Source organism: Propithecus coquereli, unplaced genomic scaffold (assembly GCF_000956105.1).
Source record: "Propithecus coquereli isolate 6110/MARCELLA unplaced genomic scaffold, Pcoq_1.0 Scaffold633, whole genome shotgun sequence".
Classification (NCBI taxonomy): domain Eukaryota; kingdom Metazoa; phylum Chordata; class Mammalia; order Primates; family Indriidae; genus Propithecus; species Propithecus coquereli.
The window spans coordinates 930,611-943,594 of record NW_012152319.1 but is presented as its reverse complement, the minus strand read 5'-3'; the positions used below and the strand labels follow the sequence as shown (position 1 = coordinate 943,594).

The 12,984-nt window shown below is 50.7% G+C and overlaps 1 protein-coding gene across 1 annotated transcript in view; it reads left to right on the top strand.

Moving 5' to 3' along the window:
* Nucleotides 1–6,604, top strand: part of ARHGAP8 (Rho GTPase activating protein 8) — a 134,869-nt gene extending 128,265 nt beyond the window's left edge. The window contains exons 11-12 of the mRNA XM_012659783.1: nucleotides 3,960–4,063; nucleotides 6,202–6,604. Coding sequence (XP_012515237.1) covers nucleotides 3,960–4,063; nucleotides 6,202–6,510 — 413 coding nt within the window. The 3' untranslated portion in view covers nucleotides 6,511–6,604. The remainder of the gene's footprint in view (nucleotides 1–3,959; nucleotides 4,064–6,201) is intronic.
* Nucleotides 6,605–12,984: the final 6,380 nt, after the last annotated feature.

Here is a 12,984-nt window from a genome sequence, read left to right as displayed (position 1 = left end):
GGAGGCTGAGGCAGTAGGATTGCTTAAGCCCAGGAGTTTGAAGTTGCTGTGAGCTAGGCTGACGCCACGGCACTCTAGCCTGGGCAACAGAGCAAGACTCTGTTTCAAAAAAAATAACAAAATAATTTCAGGGAAAGACCCTTAAAATTTTTTTATTTGCCCAGTTTGTTTCCTTTAACCACATTTTTTTGTTGTTGTTTTGTTTTTAACCAAAGGTTAATACCTAATCCAGTGTGACTTGAACCAGTAATGACCATGAATGCAAGAGGCAGTCCTCCAACCAAAGTTCCTCCCAAGACAGCCGGAAGGGTGGCAGACGTAGACAGGCCCCTGCGAGTGGCGGCGGTTGGTAGGGTCAGTTGCAATGGGATGCAGCCCACACTTGTGTCTGGCCACCTATAAATTCTTGGGACTCCGCCCTGACCATTGGCCAACAACCTGTCCCCACCCCCAGCAGTCAAAAGCCAAACTGGCTACAAAGGCAAGCTCGCAGGACACAAAATGAAACAAAACGAGAATCTTATCCTCTAATTCTCCTCCTCTTGACAAATGACACAAGAGACAGAGACAAGAAACAAAGGATCGGCAAGGAGTACTCAAAATCAAATTCATGACACTGACAGGCCAGAGCACCAATTCTCACAAAGGTTTTCATCCGCTAGTACAAATTCCGAAAGGGAAAAGACAGAGACTTTTACCACTGTCATCCGGTCGGGCCCTGCAGACAGAAATCCAGGGGCTGGCTTGGGTGAGAATTTTTACCTTTGGCCAGCTGTGTCCTGGGCATCTGTCACAGCCTCCAGACTGAGCGGAATGTTCCAGCCAGTGACGTCCCGTCCTCACCACTACAAACTGCAGGGCAGGAAACGTATCTTTTCCTTCTACTCATCTTGGGTTCATTGGCCGGGGCCCTGGAGCTCGGACTGACGGAAGACGGATTACCAAAAGACAAACATACCACCTCGCTTAATGTAAGTTTTACGTGACGTGGCGCCTTCATAAGCAAAGGAGGACCCGAAGACACGGTTAAGCCTGGGTGTGTTAATGCTAGGTTTGACGAATGGAAAGTCGCAGAAAAACGTAACGGGACGAAGGGGTATGAACCAAGGGCAGGGAACTGGGGAAACTTGTGGCCTGGGCCTGCTTGTAGATTCCTTTTGGTGTCTCTCCATCTGCAGAGATCAGCATAGTCCTTCCCTGGGCGTAGGGAGGCCCCTCTCCCAGGGGGGTCTTGTGACGCCACAGGTCCGAGAGTCCTTCCTGCACCTGCCGTTTCTCAGGCTCCCTCAGCTTGTCACATTAACATGCACAGGTACCGCTGCTCAGGGTATGTTCGGAACCACAGTACCCTTCCTACCTTTGTAAATCTCACTTCATGGAACAGGACACAGCGGCTGACACCTGTAATCCTAGCACTCGGGCAAAGGTGGCAGGATCATTTGAGGCCAGGAGTTCAAGACCAAGCTAGGCAACAGAGAGATCCCATCTCTACACAAAAAAGAGAAAATTAGGCATGGTGGCGCATACCTGTAGTGCCAGCTACTCGGGAGGCTGAGGCGGGAAGACCACCTGAGTTGGAGGCTGCAGTGAGCGATGATGCACTCCAGCCTGGAGAAGAAGATCCGGTGACGAAAAGCACAAGTCTCGGGGGTGAAGCTCGACCCTGTGGCCTTTTTGCCCCAGGGAGTGGGGCTGGGGTGGGGCAGACTTTGCAAATTTTTAAAAATTATGCTGTGATGAAGAAAACACAAGTACACAGCAAAAAAGCACAGCGTAAGGGGGTCTGGAACGAAACGGGGGATGCTGCCAGCCCCTCCGTCCACGCCACTCCTCGGGCTGGTCCGGCGTGTTTGCTTCCCCTTCCTGGAACATCCCTGCCCCACACGCTGTTTTGAGACTTGCTTTTTCTCTTTAACACTGTCCTCTAGCTCTTCCCTCCTCGTGTGCACATCCACTCGTTCTTTCTAGCAGCTGCGCCGCATCCCGTCGGCGTGACTTCTTACAGTCCTTTCTCTGACCGGTCCCTACCGGTACACACGCAGAGCTGTTTCCAATTTTGTTTGCTCACTCGCCATTCTGAAGGACGCAGCACGAACCGAGATGGCACCGAGGCTGGGGTCTCAGCCCGGCGTGGCTGAAACGTGACTCGGCAGAGGACGGCCAGATTCAGCAAGAACAGCAAACGTCGCCCAGTTAGATTGGAATTCAGATAAACAACGAATCTTTCCCAGTGCATCTCAAACATCGCATGGGCCACGCTTATCCTAAAAAACATTTGCTGGCCGGGCGCGGTGGCTCACGCCTGTAATCCCAGCACTCTGGGTGGCTGAGGCGGGAGGATTGCTTGAGCTCAGGAATTCGAGACCAGCATGAGCAAGAGCGAGATCCCATCTCTACTAAAAATAGAAAAAAAAAATTAGCCAGTCAACTAAAAATAGAAACAAAAAATTAGCCAGGCATCGTGGCTCGCGCCTGTAGTCCCAGCTACTCGGGAGGCTGAGGCAGGAAGATCACTTAAGCCCAGGAGTTTTGAGGTTGCTGTGAGCTCCACTGACGCCACGGCACTAACTCTAGCCCAGGCAACAAAGCAAGACTCCGTCACAGAAAAAAAGAAAAAAAAAATTGCTGTTTACCTGGAAGTCCAGTTTAACTGAGTCCTTCATTTTATCTGGCATCCCTGCTCAGGTGGGTGTGTTTCTCCTTGAAGTGAGGCGAGCAAGCCCTTTGGAGAGCACTCTGCAGGTGGGCTTTCCAGGTGGCCCATGGTGTGCAGGAAGGAAGGAAAGCGCCGCTGGGACAGCCGCTCAGTGAAGAGCAGGGAGGTCCAGGGGACCGGCTCAGCCCTCAACAGATTTGGATTCAAGACCCAGCTTTGCCACTCACTAGCTGTGTGACCTTGGGCTAGTCACCTAACTTCTCTGAGCTCACTTTCCTCATTTATATAGATTGAGGCTATTTTGAGGATTAAAGGTGCCTAAAATGCTTGGCATGGTTGCTGGCACTGGTATGTGCCCAATGACGCCGGCTGTTGTGACAGTCGGCTAGCTGGTCCTGCCCGCTTGCTGGGACGTGCTCCATCTCAAGGGGACATAGAGCTGAGGTGACCCTGCACCAATATCCACTCTGGGACCATAATTCTCAGAAAAACGAGGTTCGGGCTGGAATATCCAAAGGCTCGGGGTGGTGGCCTCCAGGCTCAGGTGGCTCCTTGGAAACGTTCATTTCAAGGGAACTCCTTGTCCATTCAAGTTACTGGATAACAACAGCTTTATTTCACGAAATGATGGCTTTTATTAAAACACCAGCAAGAATTTTCACAGCAGGGAATTGTGTGTCTCAGCTGTGGGTGTGTTTGTAGAGCACACAGAGCGTTCACTCTGCACTCAGCGGGAGGGGGTTAGTGTGTTGGATGACACGGATACGCCACAGCAGGTGAGCATGTGCGTGCGTGTTGCAGTGGGAGCTTGGTGAGGACTTGGCCGATTTGAAGGTCGCAGAGCTCAAATGGAGGATGTGGGGAAACTGTGGGTCTCGGAGTGTGGGACAGTTACATCCAGGCCCTGGAGCACAGGACGCTGCCGGAGAGCAACATGGTGTGAGAATCGTAAACAAGTAGCTAGTCCAGAGCAGGGCCAGATAGTAAGTATTTTGGCGCCGTGGGCCACACATACAGCCTCTGTTGGAATCACTCAGCTCTGCCACAAGTCACACAAGAGCAGCCGTGGACAACGTGCCGACGGACGAACGTGGCTGTGTTCCAATAAAACTTTACTGACAAAAACAGGCGCCGGGCCGGGTTTGACCTGTGGGCTGTAGTTTGCCGAGCCCTGGTCTAGACTATTCCTGTTTATGAAGTGATCGGGCTTTACCGGCTTCCCGGGAGATGCTAGTACTATGCCCTCCTCCTGGGGGAGGGCGCCCTCCGGAGCCCGCTCAGGAAGGTGCTGGTGCCGTTGCAGGTGTGGAGAGCAGCCTGCGCGTCGGCCACTGCCGCCAGATCCTGCGGGGCCTCCCGGAGCACAACCACGCCGTCCTCAGCTACCTCATGGGCTTCCTGCATGCGGTGAGTGGGCAGAGCAGGGTGCTCGGGGGAGGCCCAGGCTCCCGCCCGGCCCTGGTGGCCTCTCCCCTCCACGGCGGTGCTTGCGCAGACCAGCCCCCCTGCGCGCCCCGGGTCTGGGGTCACACCCTCCTTCAGCCTGGGGACGCCATTCCCCGGCCAGCAAAGGACTCCATCCAAGGCCTGCTCAGGCAACAGCTCTGCTGAGAACCCCCTAGCCAGGTAGGGTCAACTGGCTGTCCCTCAGTCACGGCCAGTGACTTTCTTGTTGGGGTCCTCAGCTCCCGAGTCACCTGCTTAGGCCGAGTCTCCGGCAGGTGGGGGCTGTGTCCTGAGCCCACGCACTGTCGGCCCCCGTGGACTGAGCAGACGATTGCTGTGGAAGGCACGCCCTTGCCAGGCACATTAGGTTCTGGGGCTGCCGGGACAAAGGACCACAAGCTAGTGGCTTAAACGATAGAAATTTGCCATCGCACTGTTCTAGAGGCCAGACGTCCAAAATCAAGGAGTGTGCAGGGCCACGTTCCCTGCAGAGGCTCTAGGGGAGGGTCCTGCCTGCGTCTTCCAGCCCCCAGTGGCCCCGGTGACTGCGTCACTCCAGTGCCTGCCTCCGTCCTCACGGGGCTTTCTCTCCTCTGCCTCCAACCTTCTCTCACAAGCACACTGGTCCCTGGATTCAGGGCCCACCCAGAGAAGCCGAGGTGCTCTCATCTTGAGATTCTCAACTCGGCGGCACCTGCAAAGACCCTGGTTTTAAATAAGGTCGCGCTCACGGACTCCGGGTGGCCCTGTCTTTGTGGGGCCCCCGCCTGGCGCACCACAGCAAGATAAGAGCAGGGACGAGGGGAGAGGCCCCTTCGCTGCTCTGGCCTGGGCCCAGCTCCTCTCCTGGGCCAGGGGGGCGTTTGGAGCGAAAGCCTGTGAGGTCAGCAGGGGAACCCCACAGATCCAGAGGAGGCCACCCCTCGGCCCCCAGGGACCCCCGGCCAGGTGGGGTTAGGCATGAGGAGGCAGCGCCTGCCGGGGAGGGGAGGGGAGAGCAAGTATCACGTGCGAGAGTCCGGCAGATAATGTCATCACCTGATTTTAAAGCTATCTCATTCTCCCTATCGCTTGATAAAATTTCTCAGTGGTCCCAAAACTAAAATTTACTCCCCTAACTCTCCTTATTTATTTTTTTTTCCATCAGTGGGAGACAGACTTATTTCTCTGGCCTCCTCCACAAGCACCCATCTTAATGCGTCTGGTGGGATTCGGTGTCACATCGTGTTCAACCATCAGCATGGCCAGAGAGGGGTGGCCCACAGCTCACTTAGCTAGTGCACAACTGACGGGGTGGGAGGGCCGGCGGGTGGGGGTATCCGGGAGGGCGACGCCCAGCTGAACCCCACCCCCCCAGCCCTTGGCACTCACAGCTCAGATTATCTCTGCTTCTGATTCTCTGAGGTCCCCAGCTTCGACCTGGCAGGGAGACAAGAACAGGCCCTGCCACTGACGGGCCACATGGCCTTGGGCAAGCTTCCTGTACCCTCTAGGCCTCGGTTTTCTCGTGTGTAAGGTGAGGAAGGATGAAGCCAAGCACAGCAGCAAGAGCCTGTAATCCCAGCTATGCAGTAGGCCGAGGCAGAGGATCACTTGAGGCCCAAAATTTGAGGCCAGTCTGGGCAGCAAAGCAAGACCCTATCTCAAAAAAAATAGCAAGGACTGAACTGCACTCCTGGGAGTGCCATGTTTTCTGAGATGAACAGGGAGCCCCTTCAGCAAGCTCTTTCCGCTGTCATCTCTCCTAGCAACCCCCGCATGCTGGCTGGTCTTGCTCACACCTGGTTCACCAGCCACAGTGCAGAGGTCAGAGGTCCCTGGTTCAGGCTGGCTGTGCTAGAGCCCCCCACTCCCGAGTCCGCTGCAGTAGAAGAGGAGGTGGTGGGGTGTTGAGGAAATCCCAGAAGGCAGACCACAAAGGCACAGCATCGAGGCCAATCCCTTCCTTTTACAGTTAGGGAAACTGAGGCCCCGAGTGGGGAGGTGGTATGGGCTGGTGGCTCCCAGTCCACTGCTCTTCTCACTACACAAGTCGCTCCGGGGTTTAGGGGGGAATGCCAGGCTGCTACTGCCCTTGTCCCACGTGTGGTCTGTTCCAGGTGTCCCGCGAGAGCATTTTTAACAAAATGAACAGCTCCAACCTGGCCTGTGTCTTTGGACTGAATCTCATCTGGCCGTCCCAGGGGGTGTCCTCCCTGAGTGCCCTCGTGCCCCTGAACCTGTTCACCGAACTGCTGATCGAGTACTACGAGAAGGTCTTCGTCGCCCAGGAGGCCCCCAGTGCTGCGGGAGCAGGCAAGCAGGGTGGCCCCGTCGCCAAAGGGAATGCCGCAGACAGATGTGCCGCAGGCCATGCCACGTCCATCCCGCCCCCGAGTCCCCCGACAGCAGCCAGGAGACACCGCTAGCGTTGGAAACACACCATCGCTGCCGATCGTCTGTGCACATGCGTTTTATAAACCTGCTGTCTGTTAAAATGACCAGGCATTAAACAGACTCAGAACCTTCTGGTGAAAATTCCCTGCTTCATATTCTTGGGCCCTTCTCCATGGCTCCTGAGCTGTGAGCCATGATAAGATGACGTATCTGTGAGGATGATTTTTTGTTTTTGAGACAGGGTCTTGCTCTGGTGCTCAGGCCAGAGTGCAGTGGCGCGATCATAGCTCACTGCAGCCTCGAATTCCTGGGCTCCAGCAATCCTCCTGCCTCAGACCCCCAAAGTGCTGGGATCACAGGTGTGCACCACCATGCCCGGCCAGGATGATTCCTTTGAATCATAACCCAACATGGTTTGACTGAAAACGGGAATTCATTGGCTTGGGGCTTGTGTCAGTCATCTGCTGCTGCGATGCTGTGTAACAAACCACCCAAACCCAGCAACTGAGAGCAACAGCTGCTTCTGACCACCCACGAGTCAGTGGGCCTGCCAGGTGGTCCTTTCTGCTGCTTGAGGGGCTCACTAACATGTCTGGGCTGGGCTGGCTGTCAGCTGGAGACGCCATGCTCCTGCAGGTCTCATGTCCTTCTAGTGGGCACTCACTCGGGGGTGTAGGCAAAGGTGCACACGCAAGAACTAGTGCAAGTAGCATTCAAGCCTTGATGTCCTGAACACCCTCATCCCACTGGCCAAAGCCAGCCTCATGCCAAGCCCAGGGGCCCAGTGGGAGGGCACTGCAAGTTATTTGGAAAAGGGGTGGATATGGGGAGGTGGAGAATTGGGCATGAAGCAGTCAGCCTGCCTGAGGGCTCTAGGCCATGTCAGGAGACTGCAGTCTCAGGTGGACCCTTTGGGCTTGCAAGATGGGCCCCGTGTTCCCCTCAAATATAGTGGAGAAGGATCTACATCTTCCTTCCACATTCCCAGCAAAAGGTCTCCAGACTCACCCTGATTAGACAAGCTTAGGTCACATGCCCACCTGGACCAATCGCTGCAGCCAGAGAAGGCTCTGATTGGCTTAGGCCTGGGTTATGGGTCCCACCCCTGAGGCTGGGGTAAAGCCCCGCCCAGACCTGGCTGTGGGGGAGGGGTGGCTCCCCGGACTAGTAATACGCCGGCTCAGAAACCATAATGCCCGAGCTAGAACCAGCTCCATCATGTGCCGTGATGCTGAGCAAGTTTAACCTCTGTGAGCCTCTGTTCCTGCCTGCACACGAGCTGATGGTGAGAGCCGACAGCCCGATGTGGACATGGAAGATCACTCTGCTGCCATACAGTATCTTGGACATTTCCTCGTTGTACCAGAACCATCTAGATCTTTGAGTTCAAGTAGGTTTTGTTCCGCCCAGACAGCCATCCATGCTCTTTAACGCTATAAGGCCCACCGGGCACACCTCTTCCGCAGCTGCAAGCTGCCCTAAGCAGAGAGGACTGGTTTGCGAATGTCCCTGGAGTGTGCAGATGGCTGGAGCCCCGGGCAGCCCTCTGCATGGATGTCTTTGAGAGGCACCAGCCCTCACCCAGCTGCAGGGCCAAGCTCATGTCCTCACTGTCCCAGGGCTCCAGGGACAGGACAGTGAGGGACCCAGCCCCAAGCCCTGGGCTTTCAGAGGAGCCCCGGGGCCTGCTGCCTCAGTGGTGTCCTCTGGACTCTCCTCTCCCCCCAGCTCCTTGCTCACTGCCTCTGCCTTCCCCCTCCCTTCACTCACGTTTCGCTCCCAATCCTTTCATCGTACGTTGTCTGTCTTTTCCGTTTCTAGGGTTCTGTCACTCCCAGCCACCCCAGGCCAGAATGATTTTTTGTGCATCTTGAAAACTGATTAAAACTGATCTTGAAAATTGAAATTGTTTCATTTCTATTCCGCTGCAAAGCCTTCTTCTTTTCATTCATTCACCATTCATTCTTTTTCCTTGAAACACAACCCTCCAGCTCTGACCAAGCACGGCCAGGCACAGGGAGCCCAGACCCGGCCCGGCGGGCTACCAAGGCAGTTGGCCGCCTGTCTCCCCGCCACGGCCTCCGAAGCGCCTCGCCCAGCACCTGCCTCCCTCCCCAGGAAGGCGTCTTATGCGCACACAATTCAGAACAACCCTAAAACAGTCTCAGTTCTATTGCCAGAAAAAAAAACAACTGAAATAAAAATGATGGCTCCCTTAAGAGCGCACCATTGTGAGCACCAGAATTAACAATGACATTAAATCAAATCTCATGCATTATGCAGAGAGGTTTACAGTGAAATGTGCGTCTGTGAAATATATGTTTCAAATTTCCTGACTCCGAGAGGTGGCCCCAAGATGTTCTCCTGCGGCTTCTTTGATAACAGTTCCCCTTTTACAAACGGTAATTGTGGAATCCTAGCTTAGCACCGCATGGCCTTGTCACCCTTCCCTGTATCAAAGCACAATTTCCCGATCATTTCCACAGCAAAAGAAAGCGATTACAGTGATAATGCGTTGAAAGCACATCGGCGCATTTCGGCTTAAAACAATGAAACGCGACGCTAAAATGAGGACTCCAGGGTGTCTCTATTGACAGGAAGCACAGGATAAATTGTCCAAACATTCACTTTTGCAGTAACGACAGAGATTTTAAGTGACTCCAGAGATTAGGCAGGCTGCCCAGAACTTGTAACTGACATCCACAGTGAATTACCGATTCCTGTCCGGGCACAAAATCTGCGGCAAACCAAGTAGTCGGTCCACCCCGAGGAGCCAGGCTCCTGTCACTGGAGGAGCAGAGACTGGGCCCCCCACTTCTGGTCTCTCCCACGCTCACAGCCGAGCGCTCCTGGGCAAGTCATTTAGCCCAGGAGGGGAGTTCAAAGTCGGAAGGTTCAGCTTGGGTTTCTGTCCCAAGGGTGGGTGTGTGACCTGGGTAAATTTTTTGAGCTTTTCCTCATTTGTGTGATGGGGAAGGCAGTATCCATCTGCAATTTCCCGTGTGCTTTGTGCCCAGCAGTGCAAATCTCACAGTGACAGAGATGAGTGAGGTATACTTCCTGCCCTCAAGGGGCGTGCTAAATAGTTGAGGAGAATACGAGAAAATAAATACACAAATAAGTATACTTAAGAACTAAAGCAGGCCGGGTGCGGTGGCTGAGGCCTGTAATCCTAGCACTCTGGGAGGCTCAGGCAGGAGGATTGCTTGAGCTCAGGAGTTTGAGACCAGCTGAGCAAGAGTGAGACCCCGTCTCTAAAAAAAAAAATGGAAAAAATTAGCTGGGCGTGGTGGTGCGCACCTGTAGTCCCAGTTACTCAGGAGGCTGAGGCAGGAGGATCACTTGAGCCCAGGAGTTTGAGGTTGCTGTGAGCTGTGATGCCGCCACTGCATTCTAGCCTGGGTGACAGAGTGAGATTCTGTCTTAAAGAAAGAAAGAGAACTAAAGCAGTACGTGCAGGGCACAGTCGGAGAGAGGAGAGAGTTGTAGACACCTGGGATGGTGGGGGCATGAGAGAAAGAGCAGGTTCTGCTATTGGTTTGGTAACAAAAAGCCTTACTTTTTGTTATAAAGACAATAACTGCTCAGGGAAAAAAAATTCAGTGACAGAAAGTATAAAAAAAAAAATAAAAAATCACTTGAAATGTTACTGTTCACAGATCACCACTGTTAACATTTTGAGGCAGGGCATTCTCACATACGCTGGTTGGGATGCACATTGGTGTGATCACTTTGGAGAGAGCTGTATCAAGCTGGTGAAGTCAAAGCACTGTACGTCCAGGTAAAGAACCAAAAAAGCAGGTGTAAGAACATTGTCGCACCATTGTTGGCAGAGAAAATAATTAGATGTAGCCCAAAGATCCATCAGAAGAAATTACAAATAAATTGAGGGGTACATCCATGAGATTGAAGAGTGTCCCGCACTTAAAATGAATAAAAGAGATTTATATTTTATCAACATGGATAGATCTCAAAATATTACACTGAATGGGAAAAAAGTTGTAGAACAAAAAATACTGCATGGTGTTACTTGTGTAAAAATTTAAAACTCTGGCCAGGCGCGGTGGCTCACGCCTGTAATCCTAGCACTCTGGGAGGCCGAGGCGGGCGGATTGTTTGAGCTCAGGAGTTCGAGACCAGCCTGAGCAAGAGCCAGACCCCCGTCTCTACCAAAAATAGAAAGAAATTAATTGGACAGCTAAAAATATATAGAAAAAATTAGCCGGGCATGGTGGCGCATGCCTGTAGTCCCAGCTACTGGGGAGGCTGAGGCAGGATTGCTTGAGCCCAGGAGTTTGAGGTTGCTGTGAGCTAGGCTGACGCCACGGCACTCACTCTAGCCCAGGCAACAAAGTGAGACTCTGTCTCAAAAAAAAAAAAAAAAAAATTTAAAACTCTCGCCCAAACAATCCTATGCATTGTTCATAGATTGGATAATGTTGTATGTGTTGACTAATATTTATATAAAAAGAATTTTAGGAAGTGGATGGGAAAGGGACATAACCAAATTCCTCACAGAAGAGAGAAACACAAGGAACTATATATATATATTATGTGTGTGTATATATATTGCATATATATGTGTATATATGCGCATTCTACTTCCACTATGGTTGCCTAACTCCTATAAGACCCAACCTTTCTACATATAACATCTATGAAATCTGGACAACATACAAAAACAACAAAAAATTAACAATGACTTGAGGGTCCCGGAGAACAAACAAGAAAATCCATACTTGGAAAATAAAAGTGGCACGAGCTTCCCTTATGTCGCCTTTAACCTGGTCCCGGCAAAAGTTGGCACCTTTATTAGAGTGGCTATGTCTCCAATAGAAAAACAGTCTTTTTGGCTGGAAGAATAGAGGACAGAGCTTGGGACAACCACAGTCACTAGCAAGTGAAGAGGGAACATCAGACAGGAGAAGGCTGGCAAGGCAGAGCCTCAGTTCTGTGTATAAACTCTGTTCAAAGTTCTGTCTGATCCCTGAGCCACACACGTACAAAACAGACACCAGCTAAGGACAGAAGAACGAAACTGAGGTTTGAGCTACCAACAGACAGAGTTTGCAATTTGAAACAAACCAAGTTAAATGACTGCTGAAGCAAACAAACAAAACCCAACACTTTGCAGAGGAATGTAATAAAAGCCCAAGATCTCTACAACATAATATTCACAGTGTCCAGGACACGATTAAAAATTATTCATCATACAAAGAATCAGAAAAATGTAACTCACTATAAAACAATCAACAGAGACCAAACTTAAAATGATGCAGATGTTGAAAAAAGGAGTCGAACATTTTAAAGTAACTATTATAAGTGCCCTCAAGTATAAAAAGGAAAATATGCTCACAATAAATGAAAAGAGAAAATCTCCGTAAAAAGTAAAAATAGAAATAAAAAGCAAGGGAATTCTAGGGAAGCAAAATACAATATCTGAAATTGTAAAGGACAACACTGGCTGGGTTTAACAGAATGGAGAGAACACAGGAAAGAGTCAGTGATCTTGAAGCTAAACCGATAGAAATTACCCAATCTAACGAACGAAGAGAAAAAACAGTTGAGAAAATATGAAGAGCCTTAGAGACCTATAAGACATGTGTCATTGGAACTCCAGGGGCAGATAAAAGGGCACATAAAATATCTAAAAATTAGTGGCCAACAATATCCCCAATTTGGTGACAGACAAATTTTTGGACTCAAAAAATCTCAGCCAATCCTCCGCTGGATAAAATAAAGAACCCGACAGCTATAACACCACAGTGAAACTGCTGAGGACCAAAGATAAAGATGAAATCCTGAAAGCAACCAGAGAAAAACAAACCGTGCCACACAGGGGACAAACAATCCAACTCAGCTGACTCAGCAGTAGAAACTACGGAGGCCAAAAAGACAGTGGAACAACATTTTGTTCCAATACAACAAAGGAAGAATAATAACGTGCCCAAAGTAGTAGGAAAGCATCTAAACAGAACCCAGCAAAAACATGCTTCAGGAATGAAAGTTAAATGAAAACAACTCTGTGGGTAAACGAGAACCAAGGATTTCTTCACCAGCAGACCTGCGTACCAAAAAAATACCACAGGAATTTCTTCAAGCTGATGGGAAATGACAAGAGATTGAAACAGACACTGGGTGGTGATGAGCACTGGGAATGGTAAATGTTTGATTACATCAAAGACTGCATTTCCCGCAACTTTAAATCTGCAGGGCTGTTTAAAACAAAAACTATAATTAGTCTTGGGGGTTTATAAGATACGCAGACATAGCACATATTACAGTACAGCATTAAGCACAGCAGGAGACATATGGTTTCAAGGTTTCTACCTTTGGCATGAAGTGGTACAATATTAACCCTAAGTAAACTGAAAAGGTAGGAGGTAAAGATGTATTAATATATTATGATCCCTAGAACTACTAAAAAATAATGTAAAAGGTATAGCTAAAAAAAATTAAAAGTGAATTCTGAAAAAAAAAAAAATATGCAGCATTCCAAAAAGAAA